General features: G+C 39.2%; 3 protein-coding genes across 6 annotated transcripts; 1 reads left to right on the top strand and 2 right to left on the bottom strand.

Moving 5' to 3' along the window:
* The first annotated feature begins 159 nt into the window (after positions 1-159).
* Positions 160-7,769, top strand: LOC135637644 (uncharacterized). 4 transcript variants are annotated; one of them, XM_065150312.1, is made up of 9 exons: positions 160-309; positions 1,088-1,252; positions 1,387-1,499; positions 3,453-3,528; positions 4,070-4,098; positions 4,779-4,872; positions 5,816-5,905; positions 6,000-6,183; positions 6,985-7,769. In XM_065150312.1, the coding sequence occupies exons 2-9, from the start codon at positions 1,106-1,108 to the stop codon at positions 7,374-7,376; spliced, it is 1,125 nt and encodes a 374-aa protein (XP_065006384.1). In that variant the 5' UTR covers positions 160-309; positions 1,088-1,105; the 3' UTR covers positions 7,377-7,769. The 4 variants fall into 4 exon arrangements, with proteins under 4 accessions (XP_065006384.1, XP_065006383.1, XP_065006386.1 ...); XM_065150311.1 differs by having other exon boundaries at positions 168-309; positions 1,084-1,252; XM_065150314.1 differs by lacking the exon at positions 1,088-1,252 and having other exon boundaries at positions 182-309; positions 3,425-3,528.
* A 504-nt stretch (positions 7,770-8,273) lies between these two features.
* LOC103986447 (probable auxin efflux carrier component 5a) lies at positions 8,274-9,888 on the bottom strand. The gene is made up of 5 exons (XM_009404469.3): positions 9,091-9,888; positions 8,943-9,028; positions 8,696-8,853; positions 8,545-8,621; positions 8,274-8,466 (listed from the first exon to the last, which is right to left on the bottom strand). Exons 1-5 carry the CDS (start codon positions 9,882-9,884, stop codon positions 8,394-8,396), a joined length of 1,188 nt encoding a protein of 395 aa, XP_009402744.2. The 5' UTR covers positions 9,885-9,888; the 3' UTR covers positions 8,274-8,393.
* A 3,582-nt stretch (positions 9,889-13,470) lies between these two features.
* Positions 13,471-14,964, bottom strand: LOC135638023 (auxin efflux carrier component 5-like). Its single transcript, XM_065150950.1, has 5 exons — positions 14,239-14,964; positions 14,091-14,176; positions 13,844-14,001; positions 13,697-13,773; positions 13,471-13,618 (listed from the first exon to the last, which is right to left on the bottom strand). Exons 1-5 carry the CDS (start codon positions 14,934-14,936, stop codon positions 13,546-13,548), a joined length of 1,092 nt encoding a protein of 363 aa, XP_065007022.1. The 5' UTR covers positions 14,937-14,964; the 3' UTR covers positions 13,471-13,545.
* Between the last annotated feature and the right edge of the window lie 1,294 nt (positions 14,965-16,258).

Here is a 16,258-nt window from a genome sequence, read left to right as displayed (position 1 = left end):
ATATTGGGAACAGATAATAACAATAAATATTATATTTATATTTGAGCATCAGAAGAGAAATGTAGGACTCGTTTCCAGCTCAGGACTGGTGAGTCGGCTCGGTCATCGAACCGGATTATGAAGGAACTCGGATCGACTCGCGCGTCGACTCGATAAGATCGGTCGACTCGGGTTTACTGTCTGGGCTTAAAAGGTCGAAAACCGCGGCGAGGACGCCCTAGCCTCTTCGCGATCTCTCCGGCCGCTGCCGGCCGTGCCCTTCCGCCGTCGCTTCATCGCTTCGCTGCAGGCCGAACCGTCTCTTCCCTGGTACCAGTACTCTTCTCTCCTCTCCTCCCCTCCCCTCCTGATCTCAACTGTCCTCTCTCTCTCTCTCTCTCTCTCTCTCTCTCTCTCTCTCTCTCTCTCTCTCTCTCTCTCTCTCATGTCCTCCCCTCTCCTATTTTCCCTCTCTTCCTCACTCCTCCGCTCTCCTCTCCTTGCCTGCCTATCCAAAGGCAGCACACAGTACACACACACACACACTCGATCTCTATCTCTCTCATGTGTCGTTAAGTCTATCGACCAATGGATTTTAGTTATATTTTTTAGCGCTACCAACAGACATCCATCAAAATTTCGTTTGACAATGTGTGCGTCAAAAAGAAATCTTTAAGTCTATCAATGTATGGATGTCATCTATAGCCATTTCTTAATGGTTTTAACAAAATCTTCGATCATCATCCTCTGGTTCTTCTGGCATCACTAATCTAAATACTCGCATCCTTTGTCACGTCTTTTTTATTTCTTCTTTTTGGGTATACTGGAATCATCTGTAGAAAATTTACAATTCATTGTATTATTGATTGGTGTTAGTCCTACTTGTTACATGTGCAAGTATATCAAAGTCTTGATCTCTATATAGCATTAGTTATTTGGATATGCTGCATGAATGGAAGCTGAACCAGGTTGATGGTCACTATGAATTTTTGAATATACTCGAAAGCACAACTTGCACTTCTAATTGACAGTAGGACAGATCTCCGTTCTTTTAATTTCCAATGGAGTTCCACCATCCTGATTTCTTCACTCTCGTCCGTTTAGTTAGGTTTGTTTGGATTTGACTATGACGAATCACGAAATCTCAAAGCTTGAGGAGAGGCTTCAGCATCTTCTCGTCCAATTTCAAGTCGAGGCTGGGGTCCTTGATCGAATGGTCTATAAGAACAAGAATCAACATCGTCGCAGTTCCTACTTCCAGTACCTTTTGAAGGTTCTCAAATCCTTCTCTTGATCTTGTTTTTTCCCTTCTTTTTTGACATTCATCATCGATACATTCTGATAATATGTTTCTTTTGTTTTGTTTAAACTGATCCTTTTTTTGTTCAATGCATTGCTTGATGGTAGGTGAGACGTGATGTGAAGCTTCTTCAGTCTGCTGGTCTGGGGGAGATCTTGAAAGTGCTCTTTCCCATCATCAATGGAAGAAGAGCTGCTCAAAAGGCATTTTATCCCACACGGTATATTCTTGCGAACATTGCATCATTCTTTTTTTTCTTTTGTATGACATTTTGAACGTCATGGAGTTTTGAAACTTGTCGTATTTGGTACTTGTATCTTGGATTATTTGTTCATAATGCGCTATTATGTTAAGAAAGAATAGCTTCTTCTGGTTAGCCAAAAGGCTTTCCTTAAATTATCTTATGGTTTGTATTGTATTAGGATTAATTATTCCAAAAATTCTGATCTAATCTAGTAAGTTGTCGTTGGGAGAGGAATTTCTACCTAAGGAGACTCTTCCACTAAAGAACATCTTGTCCATCCAACTAGTAGTTTAATATTGATGAGTCATCTTCGTAATTCAATCATCATAATTGGTTCATGGTGATTGAGACATTAAAAAGATCAATGGTGGAATCTTGTGCCAAGGTCTAAGGTCTAAGATATTGGTCTAATATTGCTGCTGAATCACTGTCAGACCAGTATATACCGATTGGTATGGTATTGATAGCAGTTGGTGCAGTCAAAAATATAAATAAAACTATAAAATGTTGCATTTGGTCAGGATACTATAGTACCTTCAGCTGGTGCCCAGTTGCACTCATATATGATCAACATGGTTGATATACGATGGAAGTTCAAATTATGTCTTATGCTGTGGAATAAGAAATTGGATAGGCTCCTCCTTTGAACTTTGCCTTATGTGTCTTATCATATATATATATATATATATATATATATATATATATATATATATATATATATATATATATATATATATATATATATATATATATATATATATATATATAATCAACTAGAAGCTGTTGATAAATTGGATAAATTAGTATGAAGAAGATTGATGTGAAAACTTTTGGGAGAAGCATAGAGTTGGTTGAGGTGAAATTCTGTTGTTTATCATCTTTCTTTGTAGAATTAAGGTTTCAGTAATAGGGTAGAATAATTGTCATTTCGAAGAAGATGATGACTGGTAATCGGTAATTTTTATCTAGGATGAAATTATCCAAGGGCATCTAGTGACAATGTAGATTTTAGTGAAAATCCTGTTGTTTATCGTCTTTCTTTGTAGAATTAAGTTTTCAGTAATAGGGTAGAATAATTGTCATTTGGAAGAAGAAGATGACTGGTAATAGGTAAGTTTTATCTAGGATGAAATTATCCAATGGCACCTAGTGACAATGTAGCTTTTAGTGAAAATCTTGTTGTTTATCGTCTTTCTTTGTGGAATTAAGGTTTCGGTAATAGGGTAGAATAATTGTCATTTGGAAGAAGATGATGACTGGTAATAGTTAAGTTTTATCTAGGATGAAAATTTCCAAGGGCACCTAGTGACAATGTAGCTTTTAGTAGATATTGGTTCAAACACGTTCTTCTTTGAAGCAAAAGCAACACTGATCAAGCTTTATGATCACAAACTAGTGGTCTGATAGTTCAAAATATTGTAGTTTTAAGTTGTTAATATTACAGAGTAAGACTTACATTGTTAAGTATTAAAAAATAATTTTAAATAACATGTTAGTCAGGTATCATCATTCACACAAATCTGGCTTTTATTTATTGTATTTGTAGTTAAAAAAAAGGTTTGGGAAAAGACTTCTCATGATCTTATTCTATTACTGTGTACTAAGAAATAAGCTATTGGTGGGTTTTGGTGGATCTTTCTTTCTTTGGTCCTTTACAGAAGCATCTCTATCATTTTTTACATTATTTGCATTCAAGTTTCAAGAACATTTCTCATCTTATCCAATAAAGTGTTAAGTGGCCTAAGATTGATGATTTAAGATTTCAATCAGTCGCATGGTTAATGGAATAGCTGAAGTGAAACAACTTTGACATCTTTGTTTGTAATTATGTATGAGGTTCATAATTACTGGAAAAACTGTTGTTTGCTCATCTACTTTAGATGTCATATTTATGATGGTAGGTTGGATGATGGTTTTGCTGCCTTGCAGTTCTAAGTCAAATAGCTCTGGCTCAAAGCATAACTGTCAGGATCGACTATTAGGCGTTGCACGATTATTATCCAAGGTCTGTTTAGTCTATCTCTATATTATTTTGACTTTCATTGACATTGATTTGTTTACTGTTGCTTTGTGCAAAATTAAGCATTGCTCTATAGTAACAAGAAAGTAACTTTTCTTCTCTTATAATAAAAATTGTATTTTTTGCCAGCATATTAACAATTACTTGTAGTGCACCATGTAAAATCAGAGTGCATTTACATGTGACTGCATGTACCCAAAATGGGGGGGTGACCCATTAAGAGAAACAGCATGATAGATCATTGCTTTCTATTTAACACAAAATCAGGATTTAAGGGCATGTGAACGGCACATATGCAGCAAGGGCAGTGACCACAGTGGGTGTGTGCTCTGCATGCAACATGACCATTCTTGCTTTCAGCCCCAAATACTATTGCAAACTTTACCTGCAAGTACATCCACAGTGTTCTTAATGAAGTTGTAGTACTTATTTAGCAATTTCTATTTCTTCTCTAATAGCTCCTCTTATCCTACACATATGCTAATCTTGGCCAGATATTTGTCTAATCTTATTTTATTTCCTGCAGATGACTGAACCAATACTCAGGGCAGCTACGTATCCTTAATTATGAATCTTTAAAAAGATTATAATGGTTTATCTGGTTAAATTAAAATTGATCTTCATACACACTGCAAGGAATACATAGCCTTTTCAAATTCATTTTTGAAAAAAATTCGTTCTTGTTTTACGTGCATACCACATGTTAGAAACTCTAGAAAGCCCTCTGTGCTATCTTATCAGTTCCTCTCTCTCTCTCTCTCTCTCTTTCTATCTTTGTGTGTGTAGGAACATGCGTATATACTCATGTGTGCATGACATATTTTGGAGTTAATCCTTTAGTTTATTCAGTTCAAATGGGAGAGTCGCTATTCTCCCTGATTTTAGAATGTCATCTCACCGAGTATATATTTACTCGAATGACTTTTTTTGCATGTGGTCTGGAAATTTTTTTTTTCCTTGCTTTTGATCTGCATATAGACTAAAAATTTGTAATATCTGGTTTCCTGACCTAAGAATGCATGATTTCATAATCCAGTACGCCAGTTTCTACCAAATTATGATTTCATAATCATGTAGTTGACTTTGTGGTCCTTGCTTGGGAATATACAGCAAGATCATTGCTTCTTTCCTGCAAATGGCTAGATATTGTCGCAGACATTCCTTTGATAATTTTCCAACTTCTAGTATACCAGATTCAATAATAAATCACATGTTTTCCTTTACCTCCATGATAGTCAGATATCTTTATTGCTTGCTAAGTCCTTCTTCACAGGATTTTGCATCACTATACTCTCTTTGCTTGCCCGTCTCCGGGTTCTAGTTCAACAGGTAATTCTTTCTGAAGTTGTGGCCTTTTGTTCTGCCAAACTAAATGTATAATCAGATATTATTTGTCCACTTGTTGATATGCTGAAAGTATATGATTCAGTTTTTGTATTTTGTTAATAACTGCTAGTGATGTTCATACAATGCACCAGACTTTGACTAATCAAGTTTAGTACCTTGACATCTAATCGCTAAAGTTAGTGTTTTTTTCAAATGAGTCAAATTGGAAATGCAAATGTAGTTGTTATTTACAAATACAGACTACTTCACTCATAGCATTACCATTTGTAGGTCCAAATTTGTTCTCATTCTTCCCCCATAACTGTAATCTCTGACTGCAAATAATGATTTAGCAAGTCAGCTCAGTGGTTCTATTTTATTCAATTGTATATCACATATATCGTGTCAAAACCTAGATATTTCTCAAATATGTTGCAAAATGTGGTCAGGTCCAAGGTTTTCATGGTCTACTGGACTGGTACAGTACATATAGGACTATGTACCCTCCTGTACTGCCTAGTACCAAGCAACAAAAAATAAATAAAAAATAAGAAATAAATTCTGACTGGTTTTTGAAACCTTGGTCATGTCAACCTTAAAATGATGTTGGCACATTCATGTCCTATAAAATGTGTTTATTTCGTGACCGTAGAATTTTGGCATAAGTTTTTTCCTTAATTATAGAAGCAAGAACTTCTTGGTACTGCACCAGGACCGCTTCTATTTGCATATTCTCACTCTGTGTAAGTTGTTTGTCAACTCTTTAAACTGACAGTTGCTATCAATCCTTGGAAGTAGTTCAAGCTTTTTTTATTTATTTTACACCAAATTCTAACACTGCAGTATCTCAAATACACAGCATACCCTTATTGTCTTTTTGCTCGATCTATACTTTTCCTTGCATTTCGTGGTAGCTATTTGATACATCTTATTTATGCTGTAACAGATGTTACTCGATGTCATTCTGATATATAATAAGGTTTCATCTCTTTCTCAAGAAAGGCAATCTGTAAAACTTTTTCAGGATGGAATAGAGGTTTGCTTCTTGTCTCTCGAAAAATGATATCTTGAGTTTCTAATTTCAAATGTGTGTGCCTAGGCTTAAGGTCTACTATTTTGGTTGATTACAGGCTTTTAGGGAGTATTATCCCTCAACCGAGAGAGTTCTTACGTTAGATTGTGTCTGGAGAGAAGATAAATTTTTCTTGGTTGAAAAGACAGAAAATAGAAATATCGAGAACAGGAATGAAGATCTAAATGCTGTTCCCTTCACAACATCTGTCCAGTATGAAACCTTTGAACTTTTTGATGAAGGTCGTTCCATCATTTTTATTGAACTAATATCTTTTCTTTACAAAATTAATCAGTGGTTCTTCTAATATGCCCAAGGATTTGAAGTATATTTCTAAATTGGACCTTGAGGCGTCCAGTTTGGTGCTTGTTAACTTATGGATGTGTGTCTATATGCTCATCCACATAGTAGAATACATTACCCTAGATAAGTGTGTCATCTCCTGGTGAGATATTGTTTGTTTTCCCAATTTGATGTTTTAAATATTGGTACCCGTTTACCAAATGGTTGTTAACAACATATACAAAATTCCGTTACTTTTTTTTCCTGTTTTTCTGTAACTCCTATACAAGGTGTAGCATACTATTCCATTCAGCACATATAAGTCTGGAAAGGTTCTGGTATGGGTACCAGGCACGGCATTTAGAACCTCGTTTCACAGCACCAAGCTTTTTGATTTGAATTCTTTCGAGACTTTCCTCACCCAGAAAGAAAAATGCCCTCCATGTTGAGCTGCAATACTTACATAGTTGCAAAAGAAGGGCCATAACCCACACTTCCGGTCATTAAATAGAACATGAGCTTTCACCTAAACTCTATTAGGCGTACCTCGCATTTGATGTCAAAATTGTTTTACTTTCAAAATTCCCATCACTATTTGCACTTTGGTTTTGTTAAAGGGCTATGTTAACATATAAATTGATTGCAAAATTGTTTTGTGCATTTATGAACATCTTAACACAGCAATGAAACTTAAGATATGATTTATTCTTATGTATGATATTGGGTGCTCATTTCTTGACCATCTTTTTTGTGTAATTCAGCAACCGAGCATGAAAATATATGCTCCCCTACCATGGAAACTGACACCCATCCACGGAAAGACCAACCAGAGACGGTAGCCATCATAGGAAACACTGTGAATTCTGAAGATGCAAGGACTCTGGAAGCGGTAAAGTTCGCCTCGGCAGATGCTGAAGAAGTACTAGCTGCAAAAGTAGATACATTTCTCGGCGCTACACCCCGGGAACCTCAAACTAAATCCAGAAGAAATGTTGCATTTGTTCCAGTGAAAAGGTCAAACCCGTCCGACACAAACACAAGTGGGCCAAGCAAGAAGATGAAGTTGGACTTGGTTTCAAGCAATTCAACAGAAGCTGAAGATCCATTTTTGGATCTGCTATTTTCTGGAAGGGTGGAGAGTTCTGTTCTGTGATATCATGCAGCGGTGGAAATCAACCTGTTGTCTCCGTGCTGTCTTGGTATGAAGTGGCCATCCGAAGAGCACACCCTTGCTATTTCTTCAGAGGATGCAATCAATACAGGTCAATTAGAAGCAACTTGGACTATCGAGAAATCCGAACCAGATGCTAGTAGACAATCTTGATCAACCAAGCTGTAGGATTTTTTTTTCTTCCAATGAAACATAATGTATTATTATGATACAGGCAACTCACTAGAGATTTACGATTTTAGTGTCCTTGTCTGCAGAGATCAAAACCAATGCAGGAAGGAGAATTTCATTTGCTAGAACTCAGCTTATCATTTTGTATGTAGAACAGTCGTCATTCCTTTGTTCAGAGTAGAAATCATTCTTTATTTCTTCTCATATGTCTTCCACTACCAGATCCATTTTAAATCTGATTGGACCACTGGACAAATCATTCTTTATTCCTTTGTTCTGGCTGTAAAATTGCTTTCGGCTGATTCTTACAAAGCAAAGCCTGACACTGTGCAATTAAAGTTGTTTTCTTTGAATGCTTTGTCCAGCTTCTTGGCTTGTCTAGCTATCCACTTTTGTATTATATCATTTCTTCTGAGTTTAAACATGTAGATATTGTATGATTTGATTTATATTCTTAATAGTATTAATTCGATCAGAAATATAATTTTTATAAGTGTGATCTGCCTAAATCTAGGAGACATAATCTGATTTATATCTTTTAACACATCATGACCAGTCCATCTTAGGCATTATTTTCCTGAAACAGTTGCAGAACCTTCCTTCCATGGTGTGGGTAGATACAGGTTAGATATAGTGTTGGAAGATAGAGAAGAGCAGCAAAGATAAATGTTGGCAAAAAAAAGATTGAGCAACTCATGGACAGACTAAAGATGATGTTATGATCTTATAAACTTCTCACCATCCATTATCAGATACAAAACCTGAAGTAGAACTAAAACAAAGATTGCAGACTCTGCCAAAAGGAAAATTACATGAGTTCAATCTGAACTAGCTCAGTAAACCAAGAACTTCATAGTATGCTATCAGCACCGGCAATGAGACGAGCGTTCCAAAAATGACTCTGCAGAAGAACAACAAAAGGATTGATCAGAAATAACCATTGACATGGAGAAACTACAGCTTTGTTTGGATTGCTCACGCGGTGCTGAGCACACCAGGATGCAATCCATACTCTCTTGCGAAGATGAAGGAGGAGATAGATTGAGGCAGTGCAGCCTGCAAAATGTCAAGTACAATGAGACGTAAATGGGGTTTCATGCTACGTGCACAGTGAGTGGAGAACACATTACCTGTATGATCGCCACCCTCAGGAGATCACCACGAAGTCCCACGGAGACGGCGGAGATCGCCGTAGCCGCCGGCCCCGCGATGAACTTTAGAACCATGCCGAACGCGCTCAGCTTCGGGCCACATGCGACAATCTTGTCTTGCAGAGCCATGAACATACCTGCAACCATGGAAACAGGGATGAAGAGTTCGCCTTTGTAGCACTGCAGCCGGTTATGATCTCAGGTTAGGAGTCGTTGATGGTCTCACCCATGCTGAACATGGACATCCCTGTCCCGGTCTTGGACATCACCAACACCGATCCCTCGATGATTCGCGGCATCTCGAAGTGCCACCTGCAAAGACAGAGCAGTCATCGGCAGAACTAGTGTGTCGAGGAGAGGAGGCTGCTCTGTACCTGTTTGCTACGAGAGCCCAAATGACGCCGAGAACGCTGGCGTATATGTTGGGATTGAGAGCGAGCTTGAGCCACACCGTCTTCATCAGTGATCCTAACGTAGGACGTGCAGCGGCGTCGGTGTTGCACTCCACGTCCATTGCTTGTTGCGGTTCGGGTGCCACCATCTGGCCACCAGCGCCGGCCACGACGGTCGCCGGAGCAAAGCTCGCAGCACCCCTTGCCTTCCTCGTCTCGAGCGCGAACAGGAGCAGCGCCATCCACGCGATGATCTGCACCACGGACAGCTGCACGATGATGTCCTGCGCCCAACGCCCGTACATGGCGTCCAGCAGCGGCGCGCCCACCACCAAGATGTTGCTGAGCTGGGAGAGCGAGAAGATGGTGATGGCCCAGCTGTAGCTGCTCTTGGCGCTGCTGCTGCACCAGGTCCATGCAGCCAGTACTGCCACGGTGAGGAGCTTGGAGATGGCGTCAGCGGCGATGACGCGGTAGTTCATGGTGAAAGGGTCGAGGTGGCTGGTGAACTCGAAGGTGAAGAAGGGGATGGCAAAATAGACGACGACGCGGTTGATCGCTTCGCACTGCTCGCGGGTGAAGACGTGCCACCACCGCACCGAGCCGTAGCCGAGGCCGAGTGCGACATAGAGCGGCGTCATTGCCTCAATCACCTTTAACACATCCCGCCCCTCTATCATCTTTCCTTCGTCCCTCACAGTAGGGGTTTCTGCTTCTTGGTGAAGCAGACGATGGCCATGGCATTGGCTTATTACATAGGGATTGAAAGATTCCATGCAAGTTGTGGTGTTTTGTAGGTGAGAGAGATGTCAGTCAACCTTTATGGAGTTCATTCATCATTAGAGTAAGGAATTGTCTTCAAAGAATAAATAAAGATGTGCAGCATTCACTACTTGTGGAGTGGGGGAGATATTGAAAGTGCTCTTTCCCATCATCAATGAGAGAAAGAGCTGCTCAAAAGGCATTCTATCCCACACCGTACGTTTTTGCAAACATTGCATCATTCTTTTTTTTTCTTTTGTATGACATTTTGTAAGCCAAAAGCTTTCCTTAAATTTTCCTATGGTTTGTATTATCTTAGGATTAATCATTCCAAAAATGCTGATCTAATCGAGTAAGTTGTCATTGGGAGAGGAATTTCTACCAAAGGAGGCTCTTCCACTAAAGAACATCTTCTTGTCCATCCAACTAGCAGTTTAATATTGATGATTCATCTACGCAATTCAATCATCATAATTGGTTCATGGTGATTGAGACATTAAAATGTGAAAGATCAATGGTGGAATCTCATGCCAAGGTCTAAGATATTAGTTTAATATTGCTGCTGAATCACTGTAATAAAACTATAAAATGTTGCATTTGGTCAAGATACTTATAGTGCCTTCAGCTGGTGCCCAGTTGCACTCATGTATGATCAACATGGTTGACATACCATGAAAGTTCAAATTATGTCTTATGCTGTGGAATAAGAAATTGGATAGGCTCCTTCAAGTTGATAAATTGGATAAACTAGTATGAAGAAGATTGATGTGAATACTTTTCGGAGAAGCATAGAGTTGGTGTAGGTGAAAATGCTGTTGTTTATTGTCTTTCTTTGTAGAATTAAGGTTTCAGTAATAGGGTAGAATAATTGTCATTTGGAAGAAGATGATGACTAAGTTTTATCTAGGATGAAATTATCCAAGGGTGCCAATGTAGCTTTAAGTAGATATTGGTTCAAACAAGTTCTTCTTAGAAGCAAAAGCAATAATGATCAAGATTTATTACCACAAACTAGTAGTCTGATAATAATAATTTTAAATAACATGTTAGTGATGTATCATCATTCACACAAATCTGGCTTTTATTTATTGTATTTGTAGTTAAAAAAAAGGTTTGGGAAAAGACTTCTCATGATCTTATTCTATTACTGTGCACTAAGAAGTAAGCTATTGGTGGGTTTTGATGGATCTTTTGGTCCTTTAAAGAAGCATCTCTATCATTTTTGACATTATTTGCATTCAAGTTTTAAGAACATTTCTCATCTTATCCAATAAAGTGTTAAGTGGCCTAAGATTGATGATCTAAGATTTCAATCAGTCGCATGGTTAATGGAATAGCTGAAGTGAAACAACTTTGACACAAACACAAGTGGGCCAAGCAAGAAGATGAAGTTGGACTTGGTTTCAAGCAATTCAGCAGAAGCTGAAGATCCATTTTTGGATCTGCTATTTTCTGGAGGGGTGGAGAGTTCTGTTCTGTGATATCATGCAGCGGTGGAAATCAACCTGTTGTCTCCGAAGAGCACACCCTTGCTATTTCTTAAGAGGATGCAATCGATACAGGTCAATCAGAAGCAACTTGGACTGTCGAGTTCTTGTCTGCAGAGATCAAAACCAATGCAGGAAGGAGAATTTCGATCGCTAGAACTCCTCAGCTTATCATTTTGTATGTAGAACAGTTGTCATTCCTTTGTTCAGAGTAGAAATCATTCTTTATTTCTTCTCATATGTCTTCCACTAACAGATCCATTTTAAATCTGATTGGAGCAATTGAACCATTTTAAATCATATACACTCGAGCAGAGTATCTGATCTGACTGTAAAATTGCTTTCGGCTGATTCTTGCAAAACAAAGCCTGACACAGTGCAATTAAAGTTGTATTCTTTGAATGCTTTGTTCAGATTCTTGGCTTGTCTAGCTATGTACTTTTTGTATTATATCGTTTCTGCTGAGTTTAAACGTGTAGATATTGTATGATTTGATTTATATTCTTAATAGTATTAACTCAATCAGACATATAATTTTTATAAGTGTGATCTGTATAAGTCTAGGAGACATAATATGATTTATATCTTTAACACATCATCACCAATCCATAGACATTATTTTCCTGCAACAGTTGCAAGAGCAATGAAAATGAGAGGTGAATTAATACTTCTATAAAATTATGATTTTAATTTTTTTTTAAAACTTGTTATGATTTTAACGATACTGGGTAGATATTTTTAGGACCATAAGAGTGATTTAATACTTCTATAAAATTATGATTTTAAAAAAAAATTCGATGAAAATCAATATTGAAAGTGTACTCGACTTAAGAATAATAAGCAATTAAATCATAAGACAATAGCAATGAAAAGCAAAAAGAAAATGCACACCGAATTTATAGTGGTTCAGTTATCGTGACCTGTGTCTACTCTCGATTCCTCTTCTATCGAGGCCATCGATATTCATTAACGATCTTCTTTCAATGAGCAAAGAATAATACCCTCTTTATAACTCTTTCTCCTTTTCACGGGTTTAGGAAAGAATCCTTACAAGTCTCACACAAGTCTCACACTTCTCGAGCTCAAAACTTTAAAGAATATGAGAGGGACACTTAATACTTTTTAAAGACTTTACAGTAGCTTTTTCATTCACTTTTTTTTGGTAATTCTAGTAAAAATGAGCGGGATATTTATAGGCTTCAAATGATTTCAAAAATAGAGCAAAAAAAAAATCTTATTCCAGGTTTTCGGGGTCCTGATGGTACCATCACCTACAATATTAACTATTGGTAGTACCACCGCCTACAACATTAACTACTAGCAGTACCACCACCCATTCTGGGCGGTACTACCACCTGACAACATGGGAGATTGTGTACTGGTGGTACTATCGCCAGTCTGGGTGGTACTATCACCTGACACTAACGGTACCACTGTCAGATCTTTCGGAAAACGTACATATCGTACGTTCTAGCTCATAGGTAGTTTCACCGCTTGACCTAATTATGGGTCACTGAATGAGCCTCCTAATGAGCCCAACTCAGCCCTAGATCAGGCTCAATGGGCTGTAATTGAGTTAGTATGATAATACTCAAAACTAACTCAATTTAAGACCTAACTACGACAATCAAGACCTAAACAATTATAAGACTAGAATTCTATATGGCCTGATATGTTATTGGTTCATCCAGTTCTTCATCTGATCCTTCGGCATATCGTCATCTTTTTCGACGTATTGCCCGATCCATCGACATATTGACCTCTCATAACATCCGATCTTTTTAGCACAATGTCCAATCAGTTTGGCCCGATTCCTGAACTCACGGCATAAAATTTATCTTTCGGTATGTCGACCAATCATCCAACATGATGCTCTCTGACCTAATGTCTGATTCTTCCTTCTTCAATCGATTTATTTTTTGATGAACTAAATTAGTCCCGTATCACTCAAATGCTATCATAAATTCGAGATTCCACACGTATATGTTAGAAATAGTGTTGGAAGATGAGAAGAGCAGCAAAGATATATGTTGGCTCAAAAAGATTGAGCAACTCATAGACAGACTAAAGATGATGTTATGATCTTATAAACTTCTCACCATCCATCATCAGATACAAAACGTGAAGCAAAACTAAAACAAAAATTGCAGACTTTGCCAAAAGGAAAATTACATGAGTTCAATCTGAACTAGCTCAGTAAACCAAGAACTTCATAGTATGCTATCAGCACCGACAAGGAGACAAGCGTTCCAAAAATGACTCTGCAGAAGAACAACAAATGGATTGATCAGAAATAACCATTGATATGGAGAAACTACATCTCTGTTTGGATTACTCACGCGGTGCTGAGCACATCAGGATGCAATCCATATTCTCTTGCGAAGATGAAGGAGGAGATAGATTGAGGCAGTGCAGCCTGCAAAATGTGAAGTACAATGCGACGTAAATGGGGCTTCATGCTACGTGTACAGTGGAGAACACATTACCTGTATGATCGCCACCCTCAGGAGGTCACCACGAAGTCCCACGGCGACGGCGCAGATCGTCGTAACCGCCGGCCCTGCGATGAACTTTAGAAGCATGCCGAACGCGCTCAGCTTCTGCCCACATGCGACAATCTTGTCTTGCAGAGCCATGAACAACCCTGCAACCATGGAAACAGGGATGAAGAGTTCGCCACTGTAGCACTGCAGCCAGTTATGATCTCAGGTTAGAAGTCGTTGATGGTCTCACCCATGCTGAACATGGACATCCCTGTCCCGGCCTTGGACATCACCAACACCGATCCCTCCATGATTCGCGGCATCTCGAAGTGCCACCTGCAAAGACAGAGCAGTCATCACCGGAACTAGTGTGTCGAGGAGAGGAGGCTGCTCTGTACCTGTTTGCTATGAGAGCCCAAATGACGCCGAGAACGCTGGCGTATATGTTGGGATTGAGAGCGAGCTTGAGCCACACCGTCTTCATCAGTGATCCTAACGTAGGACGTGCAGCGACGTCGGTGTTGCACTCCACGTCCATTGCTTGTTGCGGTTCGGGTGCCACCATCTGGCCACCAGCGCCGGCTACGATAGCCGCCGGAGCAAAGCCGGCAGCACCACTTGCCTTCCTCATCTCGAGCGCGAACAGGAGCAGCGCCATCCACGCGATGCCCTGCACCACGGAGAGCTGCACGACAATGTCCTGCGCCCATCTCCCGTACATGGCGTCCAGCAGCGGCGCGCCCACCAACAAGGTGTTGGTGAGCTGGGAGAGCGAGAAGATGGTGATGGCCCAGCTGTAGCTGCTTTTGGAGCTGCTGCTGCACCAGGTCCATGTAGCCAGGACGCCGACGGTGAGGAGCTTGGAGATGGCGTCGGCGGCGATGACGCGGTAGTTCATGGTGAAAGGGTCGATGTGGCTGGTGAACTCAAAGGTGAAGAAGGGGATGGTGAAGTAGACGACGAGGCGGTTGATCGCCTCGCACTGCTCGCGGTTGAAGACATGCCACCACCGCACTGAGCCGTAGCCGAGGCCGACTGCGACATAGAGCGGTGTCATTGCTTCGATCACCTTAATCACATCCCGCCCCCCTATCATCTTTCGGTCGTCTCTCACAGGTTTCTGGTTCTTGGTGGAGCAGATGATGGCCATGGCATTAGCTTAATTATATAAGCAGGGATGGTGTTCCTTTGTGAGTTCATGCACTAGTTATGGTGTTCTCAAGTTGTAAAGATGGTGAAAAGATTCCATGCACAAGTTATGGTGTTCACAAGTTGTAGGTGAGAGATGTTATCATCCTTTGTGAGTTCATCATTATAATAAGAAATTTGTCTTTAAAGAATAAATCAAGGTTGCAGCATTCACCACTAAGTTTGGAACAATTTAGGAACACTGAACTCTTAGGGCACAGCTCATAGATAGTAGCATGGTAACATAGTCTTAAATCTTAATATAAGCTCGGTAACAATAAGGGATCCATATAGGTCGTATACTACTAATATACCGAGAAGGAAGACGATAAAAAAAATATGAGAAATACCAAAGATAAATGAATAAAAAATAATTGATTTGAAAATTAAAAAATAATTTTAAATTGAATCGGATGAAACTGTTTGATCCACGTGTTGATTCTTAGTCGGACTCGTAAATACTACTAGCTAGAGAAATTATTTGATCCATGTGTCACTTCTTAGTCCGACTTACGAATACAGATAAATCTAACTCGAGGATGTATGCAATCATATCTTTTATTCATAGAAAGAATATCTCAATGAATTAAATCCTGATTTATAGAAAGAATGTATACAGTCGTATCTTTTATTTATAAAGAAAATGTCTGAATGAGTGTATACAGTTATATCTTTTATTGATAGAAAGAATGTCTCAATTAATCAAATCTTGAACTTCTAAATCTTAAAAGAAATAATGTGTGGAGGAAAAAGTCACTGACCTAACTTAATTCATCTTCTTCACGATCAAAACCTTCTCCAGAGTTTCTGACCTAATGCACCTGCATGAACAGATGATTACATCTCCTATAAGCTACAATTACCTTCTAAAATACAAGTTTCCACTACCTATATTCCCCTAATCGATAAAAGAGTGTCATACAAGCATAGATGACCTCAAGATTTCTAATGTTATGTTCTGACGCAGCCATGATTCTCCCAGTGATGGATCGCTTTTCCTTGCAGCATCAAAGAAGCACTTACTACTGCAAACTGTTGTCTCCTGCACTTTCCAAAGCTTTTTAGGTCAGGTGGTCATAACCAATTTGCCTCTGCCTACTTCAGTGGTAAACCTGTTGGCATCAGCTCTCATGTCATCTCTCTCTCTCTCTCTGAGCTTCTTCCATGGTGTACCTCCAAATTGCCATTTGACTCACTGAACATCAAGCCCTTGTTCTTTCCATGTCATGG

This window comes from Musa acuminata, chromosome BXJ3-5 (genome assembly GCF_036884655.1).
Source record: "Musa acuminata AAA Group cultivar baxijiao chromosome BXJ3-5, Cavendish_Baxijiao_AAA, whole genome shotgun sequence".
NCBI lineage: Eukaryota > Viridiplantae > Streptophyta > Magnoliopsida > Zingiberales > Musaceae > Musa > Musa acuminata.
This window is presented reverse-complemented; position numbering and strand designations above follow the sequence as displayed.